This window comes from Colletotrichum godetiae (genome assembly GCF_030913485.1).
Source record: "Colletotrichum godetiae strain CBS 193.32 chromosome Unknown BDP55scaffold_8, whole genome shotgun sequence".
In the NCBI taxonomy this organism is placed as follows: Eukaryota; Fungi; Ascomycota; class Sordariomycetes; order Glomerellales; family Glomerellaceae; genus Colletotrichum; species Colletotrichum godetiae.
Genome location: NW_026851256.1, coordinates 215,666 through 240,735, shown reverse-complemented (window position 1 = coordinate 240,735; position 25,070 = coordinate 215,666). Strand labels below are relative to the sequence as shown.

General features: G+C 51.9%; 11 protein-coding genes across 11 annotated transcripts; 8 read left to right on the top strand and 3 right to left on the bottom strand.

Annotated features, from left to right (window-relative positions):
* The first annotated feature begins 474 nt into the window (after positions 1-474).
* On the top strand, positions 475-3,449 carry BDP55DRAFT_652987 (aldehyde dehydrogenase). Its single transcript, XM_060574149.1, has 9 exons — positions 475-1,258; positions 1,327-1,486; positions 1,546-1,560; positions 1,621-1,678; positions 1,749-1,964; positions 2,054-2,114; positions 2,169-2,201; positions 2,276-2,585; positions 2,734-3,449. Exons 1-9 carry the CDS (start codon positions 953-955, stop codon positions 3,018-3,020), a joined length of 1,446 nt encoding a protein of 481 aa, XP_060433063.1. The 5' UTR covers positions 475-952; the 3' UTR covers positions 3,021-3,449.
* On the bottom strand, positions 3,432-4,353 carry BDP55DRAFT_652984 (uncharacterized protein). Its single transcript, XM_060574148.1, has 2 exons — positions 4,262-4,353; positions 3,432-4,177 (listed from the first exon to the last, which is right to left on the bottom strand). The coding sequence occupies exon 2, from the start codon at positions 4,002-4,004 to the stop codon at positions 3,723-3,725; it is 282 nt and encodes a 93-aa protein (XP_060433062.1). The 5' UTR covers positions 4,005-4,177; positions 4,262-4,353; the 3' UTR covers positions 3,432-3,722.
* An 898-nt stretch (positions 4,354-5,251) lies between these two features.
* On the top strand, positions 5,252-6,712 carry BDP55DRAFT_628693 (salicylate hydroxylase; the record flags this gene model as incomplete). The annotated part of the gene is made up of 4 exons (XM_060571931.1): positions 5,252-5,287; positions 5,342-6,150; positions 6,208-6,298; positions 6,356-6,712. 4 exons carry the CDS (start codon positions 5,252-5,254, stop codon positions 6,710-6,712), a joined length of 1,293 nt encoding a protein of 430 aa, XP_060433061.1.
* Positions 6,713-8,145: 1,433 nt separating this feature from the next.
* Positions 8,146-9,083, top strand: BDP55DRAFT_545702 (cutinase; the record flags this gene model as incomplete). Its single annotated transcript, XM_060568594.1, has 2 exons — positions 8,146-8,633; positions 8,738-9,083. The coding sequence occupies 2 exons, from the start codon at positions 8,146-8,148 to the stop codon at positions 9,081-9,083; spliced, it is 834 nt and encodes a 277-aa protein (XP_060433060.1).
* Positions 9,084-9,727: 644 nt separating this feature from the next.
* Positions 9,728-11,879, top strand: BDP55DRAFT_407049 (amino acid permease). Its single transcript, XM_060567343.1, has 3 exons — positions 9,728-10,514; positions 10,569-10,681; positions 10,737-11,879. Exons 1-3 carry the CDS (start codon positions 9,999-10,001, stop codon positions 11,749-11,751), a joined length of 1,644 nt encoding a protein of 547 aa, XP_060433059.1. The 5' UTR covers positions 9,728-9,998; the 3' UTR covers positions 11,752-11,879.
* A 393-nt stretch (positions 11,880-12,272) lies between these two features.
* BDP55DRAFT_407051 (uncharacterized protein) lies at positions 12,273-14,044 on the top strand. Its single transcript, XM_060567344.1, has 2 exons — positions 12,273-13,757; positions 13,814-14,044. Exons 1-2 carry the CDS (start codon positions 12,402-12,404, stop codon positions 13,868-13,870), a joined length of 1,413 nt encoding a protein of 470 aa, XP_060433058.1. The 5' UTR covers positions 12,273-12,401; the 3' UTR covers positions 13,871-14,044.
* Positions 14,045-14,568: 524 nt separating this feature from the next.
* BDP55DRAFT_628689 (uncharacterized protein) lies at positions 14,569-15,021 on the top strand (the record flags this gene model as incomplete). The annotated part of the gene is made up of 1 exon (XM_060571930.1): positions 14,569-15,021. The coding sequence occupies one exon, from the start codon at positions 14,569-14,571 to the stop codon at positions 15,019-15,021; it is 453 nt and encodes a 150-aa protein (XP_060433057.1).
* Positions 15,022-15,237: 216 nt separating this feature from the next.
* Positions 15,238-17,031, bottom strand: BDP55DRAFT_406919 (heterokaryon incompatibility protein-domain-containing protein). The gene has a single exon (XM_060567342.1). It carries the CDS (start codon positions 16,870-16,872, stop codon positions 15,454-15,456), a length of 1,419 nt encoding a protein of 472 aa, XP_060433056.1. The 5' UTR covers positions 16,873-17,031; the 3' UTR covers positions 15,238-15,453.
* A 391-nt stretch (positions 17,032-17,422) lies between these two features.
* BDP55DRAFT_691529 (FAD binding domain-containing protein) lies at positions 17,423-19,257 on the bottom strand (the record flags this gene model as incomplete). Its single annotated transcript, XM_060576981.1, has 3 exons — positions 17,423-18,671; positions 18,735-18,935; positions 19,004-19,257. The coding sequence occupies 3 exons, from the start codon at positions 19,255-19,257 to the stop codon at positions 17,423-17,425; spliced, it is 1,704 nt and encodes a 567-aa protein (XP_060433055.1).
* Positions 19,258-20,712: 1,455 nt separating this feature from the next.
* BDP55DRAFT_725540 (CFEM domain-containing protein) lies at positions 20,713-22,334 on the top strand (the record flags this gene model as incomplete). Its single annotated transcript, XM_060579022.1, has 4 exons — positions 20,713-20,823; positions 20,925-21,060; positions 21,128-21,803; positions 21,899-22,334. 4 exons carry the CDS (start codon positions 20,713-20,715, stop codon positions 22,332-22,334), a joined length of 1,359 nt encoding a protein of 452 aa, XP_060433054.1.
* A 1,382-nt stretch (positions 22,335-23,716) lies between these two features.
* On the top strand, positions 23,717-24,684 carry BDP55DRAFT_691527 (uncharacterized protein; the record flags this gene model as incomplete). The annotated part of the gene is made up of 3 exons (XM_060576980.1): positions 23,717-23,914; positions 23,943-24,531; positions 24,590-24,684. 3 exons carry the CDS (start codon positions 23,717-23,719, stop codon positions 24,682-24,684), a joined length of 882 nt encoding a protein of 293 aa, XP_060433053.1.
* Positions 24,685-25,070: the final 386 nt, after the last annotated feature.

Sequence of the window (25,070 nt, the reverse complement as noted above, 5' to 3'; positions counted from 1 at the left end):
CATACCTTCCTACTTTTCATGAGGTAGGTAGTAGAGTAGACTAACGCTGGCTTACATAACGCTACATAATGGTACGTACCTTTTCAGTTTAAGCCGATCAACTCATCCGCGTTTCAACACTTGCCCCGTCGCGACTTGGCTTGGCTGAGTTGTCGATTCTAATGGTGCGGCGCCGGGCGGCGGATTGCGGGTTTGGGTGGCAGTTGAGAACCTGACCGAGACACACAATGGAACAGAACCAGTTCCCGTCCACTCCAATGTTTGGCCAACTCTTCCGGAGTACTCCAATACCAATACAGAGGCAGGGAAAAGTGAGGAGTAAGACTGTAAGAGCCACGCAGAGCCAGGCAAAACTACCCATAGTAGGAGCCTTGGCCGGGTGAGCTACCCCAAATTTGAAATAGCTCTGGACTATCTCCATACACCCCCCGCCTGCCCGCGGGGCCCACGGTGCCACGCTCCATTTCTGCGAGTAGTCGATGTCAATCGACAACGGCCATCGTGACATCGAAAATGGAGTACTAGACGACGACCCTCGGTCTAGGACATGGCATCCCGGTAACATGCCCCGGTTCTCTTCCCACGTCCCCCCCGTGCCCCTCCACTGGTTCGTTGTTCCTCATAATGCGATTGTGAGCAACCTGACCGACCCCTCCTTGCCCCCAGAAAGGAACATAATCAGGAGAAGGGGGAAGAAAGAAAGGTCGAGAAGGCAAAAAGTAGTCGCTTTCGCATGTTCCATATCCAGTGGCCCCCCTCCTTCTACTTCTTCTCGCCTGCGTTTCCTTTTCACCCGATCATCTGTGCCAGTCAAGTTTCCAAAATCAGACCCTGATACTTTTCTCTCCCATCACATCCTACGGACCAGACCGCAACGTAACTTCCCGCAACCAGACCAGGGCCCCAATCTCATCCAGTCTTTCTTCATACTCTACCTAGTACTTCGCCCATCATGGCTACGAACGGCACGTCCAAGCTGGACTGGACCAAGTTCTACAACATCATTGACGGAAAGCTCGAGTCGACGAGCAAGACAAGAAACAGCCCAAACCCTTCTACTCTCGAGGCCAACCCCGAAGTCCCTCTCTCAACACCCGAAGATGTCGACAGAGCCGTGCAGGCCGCAAAGAAGGCTCAAGACGCCTGGGCCGAAACACCGTACGAGGAGCGTCAAAAGGCTCTCCTCAAGCTCGGCGAAGCTCTCGAGGCACACGCCGAGGAGTTTGCGCTGATGCTCACCAAGGAGCAGGGCAAGCCTGTAAGTCGTTGGCGTCGAACTGTGATGGCCATGGAGTGAGTCGCGTTAACACCGCATGCGTCACACAGCTTCCTTTCGCGCAGTTCGAGATCGGCGAGGCCGTCAAGCACTTCAAGGGAATGATGAACTTGCCTTTCCCCGAAGAGGTCGTCGACAACAACCCCGACCGCCGGGTTCTCACGAGATACGTCCCCTTGGGCGTCGCTGTCGGCATCGTTCCCTGGAACTGTAAGTCGTACCATTTCAATGTGCCTCAGTTGATCAATCCGCTAACTCGTTATCTCTAGTCCCCATCCTCCTTGGTATGCACCCATTGGTCTAATTGCGCCCGGCGAACGTTCCCAACTAACACGACTTTACAGCTTGCGGCAAGATTGCCCCCGCCCTCGTCACCGGCAATGCTTTCATCCTGAAGCCATCGTAAGCTCCAGTTCCTTCACCGTCGCCGCTTCCTGCACACATGCCAGGAACTAACACCGAGTCACAATAGTCCTTTCACACCCTACTGCGACCTCAAGCTCGTTGAGCTGGCGCAGCAGTTCTTCCCGCCCGGCATTTTCCAGGCCCTCAGTGGCGATGACAATCTCGGCCCTTGGTTGACCTCCCACCCGGGCGTCGACAAGGTCAGCTTCACTGGCTCGACGGCAACCGGCAAGCGTGTGATGGAGAGCTGCAGCAAGACCCTGAAGCGCGTCACTCTGGAGCTGTAAGTTGACGATTTGGGACGAACTTCTGCGTCCTATTCCCTCCCGAGTGTAGTAATTTGGAGTTGGGTGCTGACTCGTGAAATCGCAGTGGTGGAAACGATGCTGCCATTGTCCTTCCTGATGTCGATGTCAAGGCTGTCGCGCCCAAGGTATATCAATGTCTACGACGAAATATTGGGGAACTAAATGCTGACAAGTCATAGATTGCTATGTTGGCTTTGTACAACTCTGGACAGGTACGTAGGAGTTGGTTGACAAAAGTCCCATTAAGACCCTAAGTCGTCCATCTGCTAACACCACCCGCCTGTAGGTTTGTATTGCCATTAAGCGCATCTACATCCACGAGGCCATCTACGACGAGCTTGTCGCCGAAATGGCCACCGCCATCAAGAACCTCCCTGTCGGCGACGGACAGCAAGAAGGCACCATGCTCGGCCCCGTTCAGAACCAGATGCAGTTCGAGCGCGTCAAGGAGCTCCTCAAGGACATTGAGGAGACGAAGCTCAAGGTCGCCGCGGGATCCACGGCGCCCGCCTCCAACGGCAAGGGCTACTTCATCACGCCCACCATGATTGACAACCCGCCCGACAACTCGAGGATTGTCGTCGAGGAACCTTTCGGTGAGTCCTCCCACTACTGACAGTGAATTGATGCACGGGCGAACTCAATCGCCCGCCCGTCGCTGCCCCTCAATCGTGCCGACCCCTCTGCAAATGAAAACACCCAAGTTTATTGTTCCCCACCGTAGCTAACAAGGGGTTATCCCAGGTCCCGTCTTCCCCGTCCTCAAGTGGAGTGACGAGAAGGAAGTTATTCACCGCGCCAACGACACTCTCATGGGTCTCGGCGCTTCGGTCTGGTCAAAGGACCTCGAGAAGGCGCAGAACGTCGCCAAGAAGCTCAAGGCCGGCAACGTCTGGATCAACACTCACCTGGAGCTGCAGTACGACGCGCCGTTTGGCGGTCACAAGCAGAGCGGTATCGGATACGAGTACGGCGCTGGCGGTCTGAAGGCGTACTGCAACGTGCAGTCCATGTTCATCACAAAGGCATGAATTTTCTTTTAATGATAAACCCCCCCCTGCATATGCGCAAACGATGTAACAAGAAATAAAGATGTCTAAACTCTAAGAGTTCGCCTTTTTGTGGAACTTGTACGTTATCAGTTACCTCTTGAGTAAGCTAGTGATGTGTCGACTGTTACTGCTACCACCTTTGGGTTCCATCGCCGCGCTTACTGTTGCAACTTGCGAGAAGATCGGCGTTATTGTCTCGAAGCATCTCTTTACGCCCGGTGGGCAGTGCCTCGTGGAGTGCGAATCCTTCGGTCCAGACCAGATTTGCATATCTTTCATGGGCAAATCAGTATCGGACTTTCAATGGAGTAATTATGGACCTCTGGCTTTGTTGGTTGTGCGAGCTGGCAAGTTGCAATTGCTGCCTTGCGGGTGGGCTCATTCTCCGAGGACCCTTGAAGATATTTGATGCAATGCACGTAAGCTAACGCGCGAGGACGGAGACCCTCCGCTTCGATATTCACAAGCTCAACATTTGAGTGCGGCGATGGTTCCGCAATTGGAATAGTGGGGTCTGTCAGATTTATGCTACAGCCAAGTACCTACAGAGTATTCAATGTTGAGCGAAGTGACGAGTTGTGAAGGCTTGATTGAGATCCAGCAAAGGCTGGGCGATCGGCAATTGCATCCTTTGCCAAGATTCGACATTGAACCCACACCGGTACTCAACCATGTAGCAACTCACACCGACCTATAAGCCACGAGAAAGTCACGTCGCAGGAACAGGAGACTTGACAAAATACTAGAGGCCACAAACAAAATAAGCAGCTCGTTCCCTGGTATTTGTATCCGTAGCTGCACTTTATGATACTTCTCTCCGGACGATCCACTCATGAGGTCCCCAAATTTTGTCCGTTGCGGATCCATGGAGAAGTTGCTTACTGAGAACTGAGTGGGACACGCTATGATGGTAAAGTAAAGTAGACGCAGTTTTTCGGCACGACCCTCTCCGTTGGTTAGCATTTATTGCTCAAACGATTGTCCCTGAGTATGAAAAGGAAAGTCTCTTATCGTAGGATACTTTGTCGTCATAGTCTTGTAGTGTAAGGTGTGGATAATGAATGTATCGGGGTACTGTGAACGTATACATTCGGTGTAAGTCGCATTCAAGATCACTGATGCCGAGATCTGTAATACTATTACCAGGTCAGTTTGGTTTCTGCTTTTGCGTTGACGGAACCTGTTCGATTGAGCTCTAGATGCAATCAATATGTACTAACGACGGCCAAGAAAGGAGAAAAGAAATTGAAAATCTCGAAAATCTCCATCTTGCGTGGGCAGCATTTGATCTTTTGTAAATGCGAATGTTTCGTGAAATGCGGACAGCCTGTCCAAGACCAAATCATCATGAGGCGCGGAGTGCGGCTGTGCAGTGTAGCGTCCGCTTTTTGACGGCACGGCGCTTACACCAACGCGCGCGGGCGCGGAGCCTAGAGGATGCAGGGATGGGAGCAGAATCGCGCGATTCTGCTCTTAAAGTCACGACGAAGATACCTGTAATAGAATATGCAGGTTTCTCTGCGAATGTCAGTCAAAATGTGTGGGCTTAGATATCATCCTGCAGCGGTGGATTTGGAGCCAACTCAAATCGTAAACGATGAGCGCAATGCTCAACCACACCCCTCGACGTGACGTTGCTCGTTCACGCCGTGTGAAATCCTCCAACATGCCATCAAAAGAGTTATTCCCGAGTGAATGGCCAAATTGACCACCAATCTGTGCATTAGAACATAAGTAGTCTTCCTGCTTACACCAGGCAGCAGGAGCAGCAATTACGCAGAGCAAGACATTTGGCTTGTCTCGCTGAGGCGCCACACCAAGGCCGTCCATCCTCCTCCGTTCTCACCGGAGACCGATCCGACTGACGGCTCTACTAGCCTCCACCTACAGTAAATCGCCGCGGACGACGGAGATGGCTGCAGCCGCATCGTACAATCGATCGTACGTTGCTTGGCTCGATCCCGCATCACAGCGGATAGGTGCAATTCCACGAGAGACCCAAGTCTTGTATAAGATTAAGCCACTTGGAGTGTGAGCGGACTCCAGTTAGAATTCGGATCCATCACAGAACACACCGAAAACACCAGAATAACGCTGGAAGCATCTAGAACACGCAACGACTGAAATTTGAGACTGACCATTCTCTATAATCATTACACACGATACCCAACCCGTTCACTTATCCTCACACTTTTACCTCACTCTTCACAATGGCTCAAGTCGCTATCATCGGTGGCGGTCTCTCTGTATTACCAAGATCTTTCCACAGCGATTTGACGATTGACTAACCAGTACCCCAGGGACTCACCCTCGCCCTCTACCTTCACAAGAGCGGCATTTCCTCTGCAGTCTACGAAGCCAGGCCCAAAGACTTCGTCTCAGGCGGCAACATCGCCCTCTCACCAAACGCCCTCCGCGTCCTTGATCACATCGGCGTCTACGACACCCTCCGTCCCCAAGGTTTTGCCTTCGAGTCCGTCGCCTTCCTCAACGGCCGCGGTGGCCTCCTCGCCAAGGTCCTTAACGGCAGCTATGAAGAGTACAACTACCCGGCCCTGCGCATCCGCCGCACCGTCCTCCGCGGTGAGCTGATCCGCCAGCTTGAGCTCCTTGGAGTGCCAATCCACTACGAGAAGAAGTGCTCTGCCGTCCGTGAGGAGACGGACACGTCGGCGACCGTAGATTTCGAGGACGGCGAGTCTGTGACGGCCGAGTTCATCATCGGTGCCGACGGCATCCACTCACGCGTGCGATCTTTTGTGCGCCCACACGGCAGCCAGCCCGTTTTCCAGGGCCTTGCTGGTATCTCTGGTACTTTCAAGCTCAGTGACCTGCCCGATGTTGACACGGATATGCACTACCCTTGCATGCTGTTCGGCGGCAACGGTTCCTTCGCCGTTATGCCGGCGTCGGCAGACGGCGATGAAGTCAGCTATTTCGCGACCTTTGAGGTCGAGGAGCGGCCGCGTGAGGAGTGGACGGCGCTGGACGCCGACAAGGAGACGCTGGCGAAGATGATCAAGGAGAGGTTCCCCATTGATTCGAGTTGGCCCGAGGTCGTGCGTGCGCTGTGCCACCGGACCCCGACTGAGACGTTGACTCTCTGGCCGTAAGTGATGGACCTATAAGCGGTCCAACTACAGATTATTGACGAGAACATGTCTAGCTTCTACTTGCTCTCTGCTAAGGAATCGTGGTCTTCTCCGAGCCGCCGCGTGCTCCTCATTGGAGATGCAACTCATGGCATGCCTCCAACTGTGAGTCGATGACCACCTCGAGAACAGCAAAAGCCAATGCTGACAAATTCCTTCTAGGGCGGACAAGGCGGCGCGACTTCCTTCGAGGACGCGGAAACCCTCGCTTACACGCTCGCCCACATCAAGGCACCACTCTTCAATGACAACGCCCGCCCTCAGGTTATTCAGGCGTGGGAGGACCACCGCAAGGACCGTGTGTCCAAGATTGTGGACTTCACCACCCAGAATGGCGACCTGCGCAAGACGTCAACGTCCTTCATCCACCAGTGGATCAAGGAAATGACCATCTGGGCTTACATCAAGATGGTCGGTCCCCACATGGGCTGCAAGTGGATGTACTCGTACCACGGGGAGAGCGTTCGCGCTGTTCTCGGACGGCTCGGCATTGACGAGTCAAAGGCAAAGTCTCAGTAGGGCAACCATTGGTCTGGTCCATAGGGAAATGGAGTAGACGAAGAGACGATAGCACATGTACTTTTCAGGTGCTGCTTGAGGTTAGCAACCACCCTGTATTTGAATCTTTTGGCGTTTAGAACTCCATAGACCGTCGAATCTCATTATTCGTATCTGCATCGAGTATTGCTACCCGTCTTCTTGTGTTCGAGGGCCTGTTAGGCGTGTTTCTATGTAGATTGACTGTCAGTCGAAGAAAAGAAGCGAGAAGTATTGCCATCTTGACCTCAAAAGACTTCCCTCACTAGGACTTCACCATTTCAATACACCAAAAAGACCGTATATTGGCACAATAGTCAAATGAGTATCTTTTGCATGAGACCGTGCTGAGCTGCAATGGATGAACGGCCTCCTCCCTCGGAGTTTTGCGGTCCTTGCAACTCCCCCGCCGAACGTGCCATTCACCGACTTGCTAACAGTGATCTTGAGCATTGTGTATCCTCTCCTGCTTCATTTGAGTAGATCATGCGAGACATTGACATGTGCTGTCCCCAAGGTAGGTGCTTGGTAGTGGTGGGACGAGCTTGATCTCGTCTATCCCTCACCAACATCCGTTCCCTGATGGGAGACCTGTGGTTCTTCAAATCGGCTTAACATGTCACGGGACACAGACAGCTGCCAAAGTGGAGTAGTTCAGATGGTTGCAATGAGGCACCTTCAAAATCATGGCTAGCCCGACTAGCGCAGGCCTTGATACTACCTCACCCTCCGGCTGCTGGAGTTGGTGGCCTTGCCATTATTCGGCAGTTACTTTTTGCGCCTCTGCTTCGGACTGTATTTTGCAAGCCTCGGCTGAGATGCTCTCCAAGGTCATCTCATGTGTTTCAAAGACCGATGTTGGTGTTCTTCTCCAGCTTTTTGGCATGCATCATCCAACCACATACGTCAGAACCCGCCAACGGTTCATCTAGTTTCTTGCATAAACTCTGAAGACAACGCTGAAATACGACCCAGTAGAATTTCAAGACTAGCAACGGTTGTCCATTGAGCCCCAGAAAGGTCAACTGGACGCTACCCCTGAACTCATTCGGGAATCGATGCGGGGTGATCCTACTGCAAGGCCCTATACAGACTTGATTTATGGGTATATTCCCCAGCCTAAGGTGTGAAAACCTTCCCGAAGCGTGCGAACGTAGGTTCTTTTCAATAGTAAATAACGACTGCAATGACATCCAGCGCCATTGGCCGAAGCTTCGACGTAGGCTATCGAAAAACCTGTGCATCCTTCGTGTATATAGAGTCCGGGGTCGTCCCTTTGTGATATTGGCGTGTCCATCTCAGTAACTATCCGATAGCAAAGTCATTCGTTCAATCTTTCTTGCCACGAACTCATCCTCAAGATGTTGTCCTCACTTACTACACGCCGGATGGCAATCCTCCTCGCCTTCGTCGGCATGCAATCCGCCTCCTTGGTTCACGGCTTTCCTGCATCGAATGCTGACGAGCTCTTGTCCGAACTTCAACGAACGGCTCCAGAACATTTCGATCTAGAGGAAAGACAAGACATTCCTGATGTTCTGGCCAAGTTCCCTTCTGGTCCACTTAACCAATTCCTCAGAATCATCAGCACTCTACCAGCGGGCGCGGCAGCACTCGACGCAGTCGGGTTGATCTTAACTCCTCTTCAACAAGGTCTCGCTGATTCTGTTGGCATCGACACTACGGAGGACGACCTAGAGCAGAACGCTGCGTGCGCCGACATCACCGTCATATTCGCTCGTGGCACCACTGAGCCCGGCAATATCGGACTTGTGACTGGCCCGCCCTTTTTTGACGCTCTTAACCAACAGCGAGGGACCAAGTCTGTTTCGATCCAGGGTGTCGAATACCCCGCGACATTCGCTGGGTTCAACAAGAATGGCACTGAGGGTGTTCCAAGCATGTGAGCTTATCCAAAAAAAAAAAAAAGAAAAAAAAAAGATCAATGCTTTTTCCGTGTTAGCGATGAGTCAAGGAGCGAACGCTAACTCTGGAATCCTATCAAAGGACAAACTTCATCAATGAAGCCGCCACAAACTGTCCGAGCACCAAAATCGTTATGTCTGGCTACTCCCAGGGTGCTTTGGTTGTCCGGAGTACTGCAAACTCTCTCCCGGCGGCCACCATGGCCAAGATCAACTCTATCCTAACCTTTGGAGATCCTGGAAACCCGGGCGCTATCACTGGCGCTGAGGGCAAAACCAAGATCATCTGTCACGAAAACGATGCTGTTTGCAGCGGTGGTTTTATCACTGTCGACCATTTGACATATGCTGAGGATGCAGATGCTGCTGCTCAGTTTGTCTTACAAATGGCCAACGGTAAGTTCAAGACCTGTATTGAAAGGAGTTGACGGATACTGATCTTTTTGTCTTAGCCTAAGTTGCATTAATGCCATGATGGGTGTCTAATGGAATGCGCACGCTACTTGTACTGATCAATCATTGAACTGAAGTACCTTAGTTGATTATCTCACAGTGTCTCGAGTGACTTAGGTACCTACTATCAGACAAATGACACAACCATGGTAATAATTACATGTACTCTAAGTGCATGCGAGTTCGAGGAGTGATATTTGTAAATCTAATCGCTCAACTTGTGCCAAGACGATGGATTTCGAAGCAAAATACTATAGCGGCATCAATCAATCTGATTATACACAAGATGACGCTTAGTAGATTGGCACTCAACAACGACAAGCCTGTCAGCAAATCTATTAACCTTTCGTACGAGTCAATTTGCTACCCATCGAGCTGAATATCAACGTCTGATACAATCTCCTAAACGGGAAGCGATGGTGAAAAAGGACGGGATGCCCCCCTCATTGCACGGCATGTAAGCGGGTCGTTAGCCATCGGGGCCCCTCGGTGGCCCAATTAGAGACCATTAGAGACAAGGACAGGCGATGACGCGATCAAGCGGCGCAAATCCGCCATCACAACGCTGTTACTCTGCACACGATTTGCTATGACGAGATTTTTTCGACTGCAATGGTCCGGCTATTACCTCGCGGCAATGCATACAAAGTCCCGATCCACCGGGCTGGGTCCAATTCCTTCGTGGTTTGAATTATTTCTTCCAACCTCAACCAACATCGGAAATCCAACCTGCGAATCTACAAATCCCTAGACGAGAGAGGGGTGGCTGATAAGCGACTGAGACCGTACTGGGCCACTGATAGGGTCTGATCTTGGCAAGATCATCAACTTATCAAATTCCTCAGCCCCTCGCAGTCCCATTCCACAATCCTACAAATCACCTCGCTGCAATGTCCCAATACAGAGCCTACGACAAGGACGGTGATGATGTCCCCGTCATCGAAGACGCGCGCGTCGGCCGCGCTGGCTACGCCGACGACTCTACCTCGGCAGACGCCGATTTCTCAGCCATTGACCCGCACAGCGGTGTCAAGCGAGGCCTAAAGACCCGGCACCTCAGCATGATGGCCCTGGCGGGCATCATCGGGCCGGGCCTCCTGATCGGCGCGGGCGGCGCGCTCTCCAACGGCGGACCCGCCGCCCTGCTCATCGGCTTCGGCGTCATCGGCATCATTGCGTTCAGTATCATGCAGAGTCTGGGTGAATTGACCACGTTGTATCCCAGCGGCGGAGCGTTCACCGGGCTTGCGGATCGGTTTGTCGACAAAGCTTTTGGTGTTGCACTGGGCTGGAATTACTACATAATCTGGATGTGTGTCTTGGCCAATGAGTACAATGTGCTATCGAGCATTTTTGTCTTCTGGAGTGACAAGGTCCCTTTGTGGGGATACTTTCTCATCTTTTGGGTAGATTCAAACACCCTCACTAAGACATGGAAAGGTTTGCTAATGCGCATTTAGACGCTTTTCCTCGGGTTCCAACTGCTGGGGGTTGAGGCTTTTGGAGAAGCCGAGTTCTGGCTAGCTTTGCTTAAACTGATTGGCCTAGTCGCATACTTTATCTTCTCGATCGTGTAAGTCTACATCCACGACATCTACTTCGAATATACAGAACTGATCTAGAATTAGATATGCTGCCGGAGGAGTCCCCGGACAAGAAGCCCTCGGCTTCAAATACTGGCGCGATCCCGGCGCTTTCACAGATGGCTTCCGCGGCACTGCCAAGGTCTTCGTCTTCTGTTCCACATTCTACGCCGGCTGTGAATCCGTCGCCGTCGCCGCCACGGAGACCAAGAACCCGCGCGTCGCAGTCCCACTTGCGATTCGTCAGGTCTTCTGGCGCATCATCTTCATCTACATGGGATCCGCCTTCTTCTTCGGTCTGACATGCCCGGCCAACGCTGATGAGCTCGTTAACGGGGGATCCCGTGCAGTGAAGAGTCCCATGACGGTGGCTATTCAGAACGCCGGCTGGGAAGGTGGCGTGCATTTGATAAACGCTTTCATCTTCGTTACGTGTCTGTCGGCGTGCAACTCGTCCATCTACATCGGATCCCGCACTCTCCTGTACATGGGCCAGGACAAGAAGGCACCCAAGATCCTGGGGAGAACTGATAGTCGCGGTGTGCCTATCCCAGCCATTGTGTTCACCAACTTGTGTGGCGCACTGTCCATGATGAACATCAGCACCGGCGCCAGCAAGGCGTACTCCTACATCGTGAATCTCAGCGGTGTCTCGACTTTCCTCGTCTGGGGTTCCATCTCTTTCATTCACATTCGGTTCAGACAAGCGTGGAAGGCCCAAGGGCACGCTGAAAGCTCACTACCCTTCATTTCGCTATGGTACCCATGGAATGCCTACTTCGGCTTGGCGGCAAACATCTTCCTAGCAATTGTACAGGGTTGGACCACCCTTTCGCCATTCGACGCTGGGTCATTCATCGATGCTTATATCTTACTGCCCTTGTTCCCCATCATTTGGTTCGGATACAAGTTCTGGTTCAAGACACACTTCTGGAGGGTGGGCGAGATTGATCTGATGTCCGGTCGCCGACGCGATCTGGACGAGTCAAGGGAGATTGAGACCGGAGAACATGATTTGGATAGACTGCCCTGGTGGAGGCGGTTGCTCAAGAGCTTTTGAATTCATCAATCAGATGGATCATGGAATTCGGTATCGACCAAGAGAATAGGCGCTTCGGAAAGATGGCTGTATTTAGTTAGGCACGGCCCATTGCAAGGGACGATGTGCCCTTTTCTATGGCAATCAAGATCCCGGTGGGATTAGGAATGTCGTCAGAACAGGTATACCTTCTCGCATAGCGTACTTGTTTGGGATCTGCGGATTGGTTGGTCGAACTTATGTGAGCCGTAGGAGGCGGAGTCGGTTTTCACCTTTGATGAGGGCCGAAGTCCGAGTTGGGAGTGCACTCGGGCCCCTTTTCCCTCGTCGCATTCGCACCCGCCTGCGCATTCGCCGCGCTTGGCCTCCGGACTCGGTTATGCACGTAATTTTCTCTTTCGGAGAACACCGCCGGAAAGTTCAAACTAGTAGCGTGTCTCACTTGCTCTCCTATAACGTCCCGCCCGCATATTTAGGATCGGGATGTGTTGGAGACAGATAGATGTCCGCCGGCCTGTCCGGAGGATTCCAGACATCATTCAACATTGAAAATTTCCTGATCTCTTAGCAACTTTCTCACTCACAATGTGTAGTCGATTTCGCCCCGAATACCTGGTATCTGATCCGTGGTGGTGAGGCGATACCTGAGCAGACTAAGGTTACTTCCGAATATGGCGACATATCTCCCGGGGACACAGCCGTTCAATGCAGCAGTCTCTCGACAGTCTATCGGCTTGTTAGAAAACGCAAAATCACAGTCATCTCAAGGGAATGACTCAACATCCCTCGAAATTTGCAAATACGAAGACAGGCAAAGAACGGAAGAAGAAAAGCGAAGTCAAAGCCTTGCTCTGATTCAAAGAATCTCCGAGAGGCACCTCATCAAGCAACAGGAATCACCAAAGCAACCGCGATCTAGAGAACTGCAACAATATCTCGATGTTCTGCAAGATGCCATCCCAAGGCTCCCAGACGACTATCTCCTACCTGGCACTGCACTGCCGATGATTACCCTCCCTCAGCCCAGACTGTCACACCCAGTCATTATCCCCCAAGGAGGATTCAGGACATCGACACCAAAGTTTTCGCGAACTTATCCCCCCGGCTTGCAAAACTGCGGCATCAGCAAGAATGAGTTCTTCAGATTCGTAGACGATCTAAACCGGTTAGACGACCCATCAGTATTTCCAGGAGACCAAGCTGTGAACACCAGCGGCTTCAAGGACACGGCGGGTCTCACCGCATCGCATCCCATGCCGATCGCGATAGCAATTGGCCTAGCAGCAAAGCATGTGAAGCGGATACCGAAACACAGTGCAATGAGCGAAGTCTTACTAAGGGCGAATGGCGAGCTTTTCCGTCCCAGGGGCCTCATCTGCGTTCTTGTCGCATGTGAGCGGGCAGAGGCGAAGGAGGCGAACATATCACCTGAGAGAAAGGGACATGTCGTCTCGACAAACGGTTTGGATCGAAGTCGGGAGAAGAAATTGAAATTGCGGAAGAAAGTAGGGGTAAGGTTAAGGGATTTCGGGTGGCCAATTCTACCACAAGTCGAAGTTGACGACAAGCACGACTTTTATCCAGACCTCGACAACAAGCGGTTGCCCCTGAGGCATTCGTATCGATCAAGACGAAGGCGAAGTCCTAGCAGCGAAGGCGAGGAAAAGAGGGGACTAGGGCGAGTGATAGAAGAGCACTACGAAACCGAAGAAAACATCGGCGAGGGTCGGCAACGACAATCCACATCAAGATGCGCAAAATTGAAGCATCCAGCAAACACGGAGAATGAGACACTCCCTCTGGATGGCAATAAGGTTACCCCTTGGGAATTGGGGTGCAATCGACTCTCGGATTTTGGCTTGGTACCAGGCAGAGTCGAAGTTGGAAGGCTCCCTGCCGATTTCTTCACCGCCGAGGGGGATAAGAGCATAACTCTTGAGGAGGCACTACGTACGGATTCAGAATCAATTCGTTCTAGTGCCGTCAAACAGCGTATATCATCCGATCAGAGAAAGACATTGGATTCGGTAAGAACCCGCTTGCAAAGCACTCAACCTTGAAATCACCTAACTTTGCCATGTAGGATGCACTATATCTCATGATAACAAATGCGCCTCACGAAGTCAACATCTTTAAGTAGGATGTCCGCATGCACATTCTTTCTATCCACCCAGGGCATTCCCTGCACGACGGCCATAGTATCAACGCAGAATGTATGAGATATTGCGCACGTTTGGGAAGTTCTTAAACTGTCTCTCGTCGAGTAAAACCCGCCTTGTCGAGCAGCAAAGAGATAAGCTACCTCACGACTGACTCAAACAATACCATTGGGCCTTTGAATTGACCCCACTCCATTGCACCAAATTGTCATGTCTCTGCACCGAATGCCCACTGTAAATGGGATTGAAGACCTAGCATATCAGAGGCAGTGGCTTCTGAGGAGAGTCGAAAGCTGCATGCGGTTGATTTCCGCTGCCTACCGGAAGCTAGCATCATGAGGACCTTGGACACACTTGCTTTTGAGATACATTGCGTCAAAAATGATTAAGAGAGCGATCGCGAATGGGAAGTATCCACCTTCTTTTCTTCGACCCATTTCTAAAATTCCTATTTGCATCTAAGCAACATTCTGGCACAAAGTGTGTATGTAAGCAGCTTACATGTTAGCTTCTACTGCTGCCTAAGGTGGTTCTAATCACCCCTCCAACCTCCTGAGCGAGAATAGAGATGCCATCCTTTTCTGTCTCATTGTCTCCTGTGAGGTTATTGCATGGCCGTGAGGCTCTATATCTCTCTCTCTCTCAACTCTTCGCTGAAACCCACCATCTGAGATCAGCAATGTCCTCTCTAAATCCCCGCCACATCTTCCCTCTCTTCGTCGCAACGACCACAACCTTTGGCGGCCTACTCGCCCTCTTCAACCCGGCCGGATCCATTAAAGCCTTCGGCCTTCCACAAAGAATCGCCTCGTCGCCGACCGCTCATGCAACCTTCAGCCTCTCCTCGGCACGTACATCGGTCATTGGACTGCTGATCTACACTTTTTATGCCAGAGGTGACTTAAGAGCCATCGACACCGTACTTCTGACTTCAGGTCTTTACTGCGGCATTGTCGACGGCTATGTTTGCTACAAAGAGGGCGAAACGGGGAAGGCGCTGTTCCGAGTCTTGAGCTCGTGGGCAGTTGGACTGTATGGTGGTTTGGGGATTACTTCTGTAAGCCATGTTTTCCTTCTTTCTTACTTGTCGGAAGCAACCGCTGACTTTGGAAATTTTCGTGTGCAGAGATGAGAGCCACCTTGTCTATCGGATAACGTGGCGGCATAGGGACACAGGCGATGGCGTAGCAGAGAGGATGATAAAAACGGCTGGTTAACGCTACATTATTCAAACATACGCAATGGCAATCGTTTAACTGGTAATATCTAACAGGAAGGTGACAGCCTCAGAAGACGAGCCCAGCTGATCATTGAATCGCGAAGTCGAGTGCGTAAATATGAAGTATCAAGCGATGGCATGCATACATCCGATCAGCAACTTGAAATATCCTAGCAAGATCCGTTGAAATCTAATTCATTGTCAGCTTTTTCTTGGCTTCTTCTTTAAATTATCCTGGAATTCATCACGTCTTCTCGACGGACTTGACTGAGTCGTCAACGTTGGTCTCTGAATCCATGGTTTACAGCCTAGACTGAGGCCACACGAATCATTGCTCAAATTTTGTCATTTGATGCTATCGGAGTCAACTACTGGAAGCTCCAACAACTTCTTGTAATCAATGCTCAAAGCTTTCTTCAAAGCTTCAATAAACTCTGCCCAAGTGGTTGGGTCTTCGTTAGAAGGAAAATATTCCATTCCGCGGATAATTCTCGAAAACATTTGATATGAATCATCATCTTCATCCGCGATGTCCAAGAACTCCGTTACCTCTTTTAGAAACTGTTCTCTCCACATATTTGCACCTGTCGTGAGAAGTCTTTTCACACATCGGCTGGCCACTATTTCGTAAAGAAACGTGGAAGTCGGAAGGCTTTCGTGGTCGCATATTTGAAGTCCCTGAGCTAGCCTGTCGCGAAATAAGTGAGGAAGAAAGGACTGCCCCTGGCTTTTGAGGTGATGGATCACGCGATGATAAAGTTGAAATGGCGTGATGTTGTAATCAGCTGGCAATCGGTCCTGGACGCCGTCCTCTTCCGTGAGTCCAAGCAGGCCGTACACTCGGTCTCGGGGATCGGTACACTGGTAGTCTTTGGAGAAGGCCAAGAGGCGAGTCAGTCGAGGTCGCGCACCGAATCCGGGTTCCTTGTCTGTGAAGGAGGGTCGTTTTGGATCGGTTTGCCAGGAACGCCGGAGTTTTGACAGCTCTCTACAGCTGTTGACGCGGCTCTCGATGCTGTAGTGGCTTTCCGATTTTGAGAGATGTTTGAATCCCAGATTTGTCTGGTCGGATATGCCAAACGGTCGAAACTGCTGCAGGGAAGTCCATGATATGGCGGCAGGTCCGCATAATATCCAGAGCTCTCTGGCTAAAGTGAACTCTTGCACGATCCAGATCCGGGACCAGTACGGTCGTGACACGAACCACTTTGCATCCTTGAAGGAGAACTTGCGTTTTTGCGTGCGTAGATAGTGATTTCTCTCGCGACGGGCAGTGTGTTTGAGGCCTTGGAGATATTCAAACATGACAGCGATCTCGCCCTCTTCCTGTCCGATCCACGATATTACAAAGTGGGCCGTAGAAAAAATGTCCTTCATCAGGCCGACTTGGTGACCTCGCTCAGAGTTATCATCTTGGTTGATGCAAACAGCATCGACCCAGAAGTACTTCGGTAATACTGTGCCAGACTTCTTCTGTCGCGAGATGCAGTTTTCGTCGTTATTGGCGATATGTGCCAGTCGTTGAAGGGCATGCCAAAGATTCTCTCGCACCTTGAATATGACTTCGTTTATGGTTATATCGTATGTTGGTTCAGGTGCTCCCCAAACGTATGAGAGAGCGATGAATGGCGGAGCATCGTTTAGCGAATGGGTTGCTAGCGTGCATTGCAAAGATTCGTCTTCCTGCTGGTGCTGAAATTGCAGAAGCCTGGTTGATTTCGTTTCGCGATTCAGCGGAGAGTAGATGCCATCCGATAGAGACATGGTTCTGCGACCTCGGTGGACCTCGTGATGACTCGAGGTGCATGCATCTATGTCCTGATTGTCTGACGCACGCTTCTCAGTTTAGCTATGCTGTCGCGATTCTCGACATCGAACTGACGAACGTGATTCCTGTTGAGAGTCTGTCAGGAGACTAAAAGACATTAGTGAGGATGCAGGAAATGGCTCTATAGGGTGATGCACGTGAGCGGGTATTCTGCCATAGACTAGCACTGATTGGATCTTCTTTCACTGTGACGCAAGGGAGGGGCTTTCGGCCAGACTCACCATCGCAATCACGCACAATAACTCAGTAGGACATCATCGACTCCAGCAACAACCCACAACCGTATTTGTCGATTCTCCAGACAAATTGCTGTGATGGCCTTGAGCTTCGCCAACTCCCAGTGCATGGAGCGAGTCTGGAGCCACGCAAAAGCACGTCGAACCCTTCCACGACCTGGCCCTCATCACATAGTCCACACATCACCGTAAGGGTTCCATATAGGATGTGTAGGTATTAATATGATTATCTCAGCTATAGCGATACTTCTCAAGCCCGGCACATCTGTCCGTTGGCCGCAACATTCCACGCCTCGCTACCGACGCCCTTCAGGACGTAGAAGAGCGACTCAGGGTCCCACTTCTTCTTGATCGCGAGCAACTTGGCGTAGTTGGTGCCAAAGAAGGCATTCTGCCAGTCCGGTTGCCTGAAGTCGGCTTCGTTCATGTACGAAGCGCTACCCGGCGTAACAGCCGTTATCCACGGCATGAACTCGTCTGTCATGCGCTTCTGCGAAGCCTCCATGTCAGCCCACGGCGCCGCATTGTCCCAGTTGGTAATGAGCTGCAATTGCATGACAGCCTTGCGCCACGCCGGGTGGACTGAGTTCTCGGGCGCGCCGACGGGCTTGTTGTAGTGTCCGACGCTACCAGCGAGGAGGACGCCATTGGCAGTCAAGTTCTGGACAACCTTTTGGTACTCTGCGTTGTTGTTCTCGATCGCCTCGCGGGGAATCAAGCGACCACCGAACTGGTAACGCGTCACCTCGAGGTTACCCTGGGGAAGAGGGCCCATGTAGCGGTCGTAGTGGTCACGATAGGACAGCTCGCTGTAGGCGACGGCCAGGGTGATGCCAATCTCCTCCTCGAGGGCCTTGGTGAAGGGCGCAAGGATGACATCACGAACGTGAGCAGCTGTCGAGTTCCAGACAGTCAGAGGGCGGAGGACGAGGAACTGGGCGTTGTGGAGGAAGACGGCGAAAGCACCCTGGTCCGTCATCGCGGGAAGCAGCTCGTGGAACTTGGAGACAGCGGCGTTGAACTTCTCAGGCGTGGTCGTCGCAGCGAGGAGCTGGAAAGCGGCACCGCCAACAGTCTGGGCCTGGTAGGCCCGAACAGTGAGGCCAGTGACAACACCGAAGGTACCGCCGCCACCGCCGCTGAGAGCCCAGTACAGGTCGGTGTTCTGTGTAGCAGAGGCGACGACAGTCTTGCCGTCAGCGGTGACGACTTGGAAGGCCAGAGTCTGATCGGCTCCGAGACCGAACTGTGTTGAGAGAGCAGAGTGACCACCTCCCTGTGTAAAACCGCCGGCAAGGCCAACTGTGGCGCATTCACCAGAGACAACAGTAAGACCCTTTGCGTGGGCAGCCTCAAGAATCTCGTAACCGAGGACACCGGCGCCGACATTGACGGCCGGGCCGGAGTAGTACTTATCAGACCATGTTGAAAAGTCAATAGTCTTCAAGTGGTTGGTCCAGATCGCAAGAGCACCGGCACCGGTAGAACGTCCAAGGAAGCTAGAGAGACAAAGTTGTCAACTACTGTGGAACGGAACTTGTAGTCCACCGCAAATTACTCACTCGTGACCAGTGTTACGGACAACTACTCTGAGGTTGTTGGCCTTGGCGAACTTGAGAGCATAGCTGACGTCTGCGGTGCAGCGGACGTCGACAGCATAGCTCACATAGTTGCCGAGGGTGCAAGGAACAGCTCTGTCAGTGAAAGGGTCGCAGGACTGGTTGGCAAAGTAGGATTGCATAACAGAAGACGAGGAGGGAATGCTAAAACATCATGTCAGCAGGTTCGTTGAGGGGGTAAGCCGAAGAAGGAACTCCCGGGGGGGACTGACTGTGTCAAGGGGTTGGTCCAGGATGACTGCAGAGCAGCACAAGCCGCGGCATCGTACGTAGGATCATGGCAGGGCGATCCAATGGGCGTGGTGGCGACCAGACGGCCACCAACGGTTGCGTTGAGCAGGTTCCAAGTGGAGACCGAGGGCCAACAAGAGTCTCCAGGTAGACAGTGACATTGCTGCTTGGGGGTTGCTGCAGCTGTTGTGATGGTAGCCAAGGCGGTGGCTACGGCCAGATAAGAGAGCCTCATGTTGATGACTTGAGTTGGACAAGCAGTCAAAAGGCCTAGAGATGGGTGAGGAGGAGGAATGAGAGAGAGTGAGGGGTGGGTGACAGATTAGGTGCAAGCCACGAAAAGTGTGACTGGTTCTGGAACTCATATATCCCTCGCATCCATCATGCGGGATGCCAACTGCTTTACCCCTGGAAGCACGAGGGCCTCGGCTTTTCGAGTTGGATGTACACTCCGCCTCCTTTCGAACTCGATACGGATAATATTGGCAGCATGCGATTGTGTTATCCAGAGTCGTAGGTGGCAACTGTGTTGCAACTGTGTTGGTAATCTCCAGATCGATAGACTCACGGCTGCAATGCCCCAAACCGGTCCGACTGACAGTCTGGAGTACGCGGACGAGAAGAAACCTTGTCGGCCGAGACAGGGCTTTTTCGGGGTCCCCTTCATAAGAATGATGGAACTTCCTATTAAGGCGTGTGACATCCGATGAGCACCCGCATTCTTTCTGCGCAACCGTGGGGCCGAAGTCAACCGGGGTGAGAAGAGAACGGATGAGACACCAGACGGTCCCGACAAGCCCAGTGTCAATCTGTTCGTGGGGGCCGACTAGTTGTTGTCTCCCCCAGCTTGAGCCCACAGATCTAAATGAAGTCCCAATGATTAAGGTTGAATTAAACAGAGACTAAAACGACAACACGAACTTCTCCTGCATTCTAGCTTCAAGACGGCGGCTTCAAACGTTCTCGTCGCAATTAACACAGAAGCCACGGCAATAGGCAGAAACGCCACTGCTACCGAACCGCAATGCCGAGTCAAAGTGCGCCACTGAAGGAATATTCTCCAACGATTCCTTCACCCGAGATCTAGTAAGGGACTAATTTCCGAGACCCAGACGTCAGCCGCTGCTGTGCCGTCGGTGATTTCGATGCATTGCTGCACCTTTTTCCTTTCCTGCAGGGGCATGAGGGGCTGCTTGGCCGGGGGCGCGAACGACGGGGTTGGTTCCCGTTTGGGAGAAGCCAAGAACCGCCCAACCAGAAAACCAGACGGCTAGTTCGGAAAAGTTCCAGCTAAAGAGGGGGGCAGTATCAACTTTCCCTAACATACCCTAGTCTCGAAGAAGGACTTCGTAGACAAGAGCTCCGAAGTAGCTGCATCGCTTCGTGTCGCAGAAAGTGTTGGACCAAAGGCACAGCGTATCATCGTCCCCTCGAAGCGAAGGGAGGGAGCAAAAAGCTGGTAGACTAAGAGACTAGTGGTCAGTTATGGCGCGCCCTTGGGAATTCCTCGCCAAAAGTTGGCGACTTGGCGATGAACCAAACCTGGGTGGCCGGTCTGCCACATGGAGGACCAGGAATGTAATCTATGCAAGAAGCCCGTCCGATTTCATTTATGAAGAGAAGATCTTCCGGATCTCTGGGAATCCTCCAAGACGGAACTGCTGCTGCCCTTGCCCGCCCGTGAACAACAATGGCATCCTTCTTCCGCCTCGTGTTGGCGTTGGTCCTTGGCATCATCGTCGCCGTACAGGCGCAGGAGACGACGGTTTCTGCTACCAAGCCCAGTTACCCGGCATGCGCTGTAAGTTCATTTCCCTCTCCCCTGGATCGTTATGACATCTCGGGCGCCGTTGGGAAAGCCGTTGGAGAAACGTGGGCTAATGGCTGGGCCTTTTCCCACAGACAAAATGCATCGCTAGCGCTTTTGGTGGCGGCTATTGTGCTCCCACAAACCAGACTTGCATCTGCACGAACGAGCAGTTCCAGCTCAACGTCACTCTGTGTGTCTCAGCAAGTTGCACGATACCCGAAGCTCTCGGTATGTTACCATTATCCTCTCTCTTCCGCCCATGAATGCCATCATGGCTGACATCAAGTCCGCGCAGCCACGAAAAATGCGAGCTTGACGAACTGCGGCGCTCCCGTGCGCAACCGATCTGGCGAATATGTCGTCCTTTCCAACGTCATGGCCATCCTAGCAGCGGTATGCGTGCTCAGCCGGTTCGGATACAAGATCTTTCTCGCGGGGCTCGATATCGGCTGGGATGATTGGTTCGTCATGGCGACGTTGATCGCAGCCATGCCAAGCGCCGTCATCACCGTCCACGGAACCACTGCCAACGGCCTGGGAAGAGATATTTGGACGCTGACGCCTCAGCAAATCACCAATGTCCTCTTTTACTTCTACATCATGGCCTGGCTGTACTTCTTCCAGGTGACCCTGGTCAAACTGGCTATCATATTCTTCTACATGCGCATCTTCCCCGCGCGTGAAGTTCAGCGCGTTTTGTGGGCGACGACAATTTTCATCATCGTCTGGGGACTGGCGTTCGTTGTCACAGCTGTCTTCCAGTGCAAACCGATTCACTACTTCTGGGTCAAGTGGGATCGCATGCACGAGGGCAGCTGCGCCGACGCCAACGCCATCAGTTGGTCTAACGCCGCAATCAGCATCGCGCTGGATTTATGGATGCTCGCGATTCCACTTTGGCAACTGAGAACTTTGCGACTGCACTGGAAGAAGAAGGTTGGAGTCGCGTTGATGTTCATCGTGGGCACCTTGTAAGTTTCTTGACTCGCGCACTACCAAGATCTGGGTTATTGGGTCTTGAGCTGTCTCTTCGGGGCAAAACAACAGAAAACTAACGTCGCATCAGTGTCACCGTCGTGAGCATCATCCGCTTGCAATCCCTTGTCGACTTTGCAAAGGGATCCAACGCTACCATGGACTTTATCGACGTTAGCGTGTGGAGTACAATTGAGATCTGCGTAGGCATCATGTGTGCGTGCTTGCCGTCTATCCGCATGATCTTGGTCAAGATCTTCCCAGCCATGTCCGGCTCAACGCTTCGTAGCAAGGGACGACAGTATTATCAGCAGTACGGGAGCGACATAAGGTCTAAGAATGCCGCTCAACGCAGCCAGGCTCGGACTGTTGGCGTGGTCACTGTGGACCGCTCCAACTCCGTTCACGATGCACATGATCGGCAGATCAAGTTCCAGAAGACGTTTACGGTGTCATACAGTGATAGCGACGAGGCGGATCTCGTGCCAATGAACAATCTACAAAAACCGGGAAGGGTTCATCGGTAGCGAACTCTAGAATGCGCTATCCGAGCGGGTGTTTATGAGAGGGAAACTATAGACATTTTGAAATAATTCTCGTTTTAAGAGCCAAACTACACCACCATCAAAGTGATCGAACGCCGATCATGATTTTGCAAAGCGCTAATGACTCGGGAAAAAAGAGGCTGGGGTCACTCACAGGGCTGCAAGGGACTCATGAGACTCCAAGCGTACCTGTGGGTTTTGCTGATCCCACCTGAAATTACTTCTATGGGACGGCTGTGGCCCCTGTCATCGAGCAGAATTGGGCACGAGTACGGAGTAGAATCTCAGCGATCGGCATTGAGTGTACTCCGTAGCTGCTCTGAGTGGGAACTCCCAGCCTTGAAATCTACTCCCCGTCCTTCGCATCCACAAAGTTATCGTCGGATGATGCTTCGTCGTCACTCAAGTCAACTGATACAAGACTTGTAAATTCCTTCCTATAGCCCCACTCGTCCTCAGATGCAACTATCGTCGATTCATCGTCGGCGTACTGTCCCGTCACATCCTGGGACGACAATTTCTGCCTATGTGCAGAGTTCATCAGCGCGACCCATGAACTTCTCTCGGTATCCAAAGGTTTGCGAGCAACGGCGCAGTGATCGTTGCGACATCTGATGAAGCACTCGCTGGGAGTGTGCCCATCTTTGTCTCTGATCGTTGTCGACGCCACCGAGATTGGCCGATGCCAGGGTATCCATCGCCTCTGTGCTTCCATGTAAAGCTGCCAGGTGGAACAGTCTCCTCTTGATATTGTTCAGGACACCCATTTTCTCGGGCTGCACCATAGACATGTTAGATTGTAGAGGCAGTTGACTGAAGAACTGTCAGTCTTTTGATATCTGCGAGTTTCAAACTCATCTGGAGCAGACTTGACAGAAGAAAAACAGACCGTGGGGCCCATCCTCATCGCCTTGCCTGGTGCCCTTGCGAACAGGGGCAGGGCCGAAGAGCTGCAATGTCACTTGCGATCTATCATTGGAGCAAGCGGATTTTCCCTCCTCCAACTCACCCAAATTGTTGCTTGGTGCCGTGCCCTCCAGAGAATTCTCCCGGTCGAAGGAAAATCTGGTAGGGTACCAATGAAGCATTCGGAGCTTTGAGTCAGATTGGTGGTGGTGACACAATGGTTCGGGTTTGCTTGGCTAGTGTTATTTAAGAGATGAAATAGCAACCAGCCTCTTGGAGTTCGTTCACCAATTCAAGGACGGGGAGTTGTTTTGGTCACATGATATCGGAACCAGGCAATCACCTCACCATGATGACACTTGCTTGCCCAGCAATCTTTTTATTCCTTTTGCACGTTTATTTCTAGCTCAACGGCAAGGCACTCGGTTGAAGCTTGACATCATCCGACCACATTAAAAATGAAGCAAATCAACACCGTGATACCCGATTTATCTGTCACTTTTTGCGCTTCATCTGGCGCCTCTGCCGCCTGTTCTCTGGAGCAACAGACATGGAATCGCCCCGAAAAGGATCTCTACCTTCAGGCGGGCAAGCAGACAGCATGGATGTACCTTGAAGAAAGGAACGAGGTCGATATCACCAACGGCAATCGTGTCGTCACGGATATCTGGGTGCGCAACAAAGCCCACTACCAACGCTGAAGACAGCTGGGAAGAACGGCCTTGCGGCATTTGGATCCTGAAGACTCATTTCACTGACCATGATTTGAGGATCTTGACAGGTATTCACGTTCTTTTCGGCAAGGATGCTATCGACTCACGACCAGGTTGGACACTGCTGAGAGCACCTCTCCAACTTGACGATCAACCGGACGTGCCCGCACCAAGAATTTCGGCGCGATACAGCCGTCCATTACATAGACCCGGCGCCATAAAAGCAACCTTGAGAGTTCATAAAGACGGGAAATTGAAGATCGTCCAGATATCTGACACGCACATGGTCACCGGTTCTGGGGTTTGCAACGATGCCATCGACGCAGATCGTCGGCCTTTGCCCATTTCTGAAGCTGATCCAAACACGATCCAGTTTTTCGGGGATATACTGGACGTTGAGAAGCCCGACTTAGTGATACTCAGCGGAGATCAAGTACACCACGGTGTTTCAAATACACAAACCCCTCTATTCAAGGTTGTGTCACTTTTGATCAGTCGATCAATTCCTTTCGCGGTTATTTTTTGGAATCACGATGATGAGGGTATTCACGCATTATCGCGTAAGTGTTGTAAAGTTCTTATCCGCCCAATTATACTTGCTAACAATTGTTGCTGTAGGCGAAAAACAAATGTCAATATTGCAAGATCTTCCATGCTGTTTAGCGGAGCCTGGCCTCACGTCAATCGACAGCGTGGGCAACTATTATCTCTAACTCTTCTCCAGCGACATAAAGCAGGTTCCAGTAGCGACACTGTTCTTCTTTCCCTCACATGGGCAAATTACGAGCGCTGTCAAGAATCCCGACTACGATCCGATCCAGCAAAACCAAATCGATTGGTGTGAGTCTATTTCACAGAACTTAAGAAAGAATCGGGTGGCAGAGGGTACCAGTGGCTTTCATCATATTTCTTTGGCTTTCATGCATATCCCCTTCCCCGAATAGGTACGCAGGAGATAGTCTGTCGATAAGCGGTGGTAAGCGGAGGGAACCAACCGAAGGCCCCGGCTTCAACACCCATCTCTATGATGCTCTGGTAGAAAAGGAAGTATCTGCGATGGGCTGTGGCCACGATCATGTCAACGATTTTTGCGCTGTCC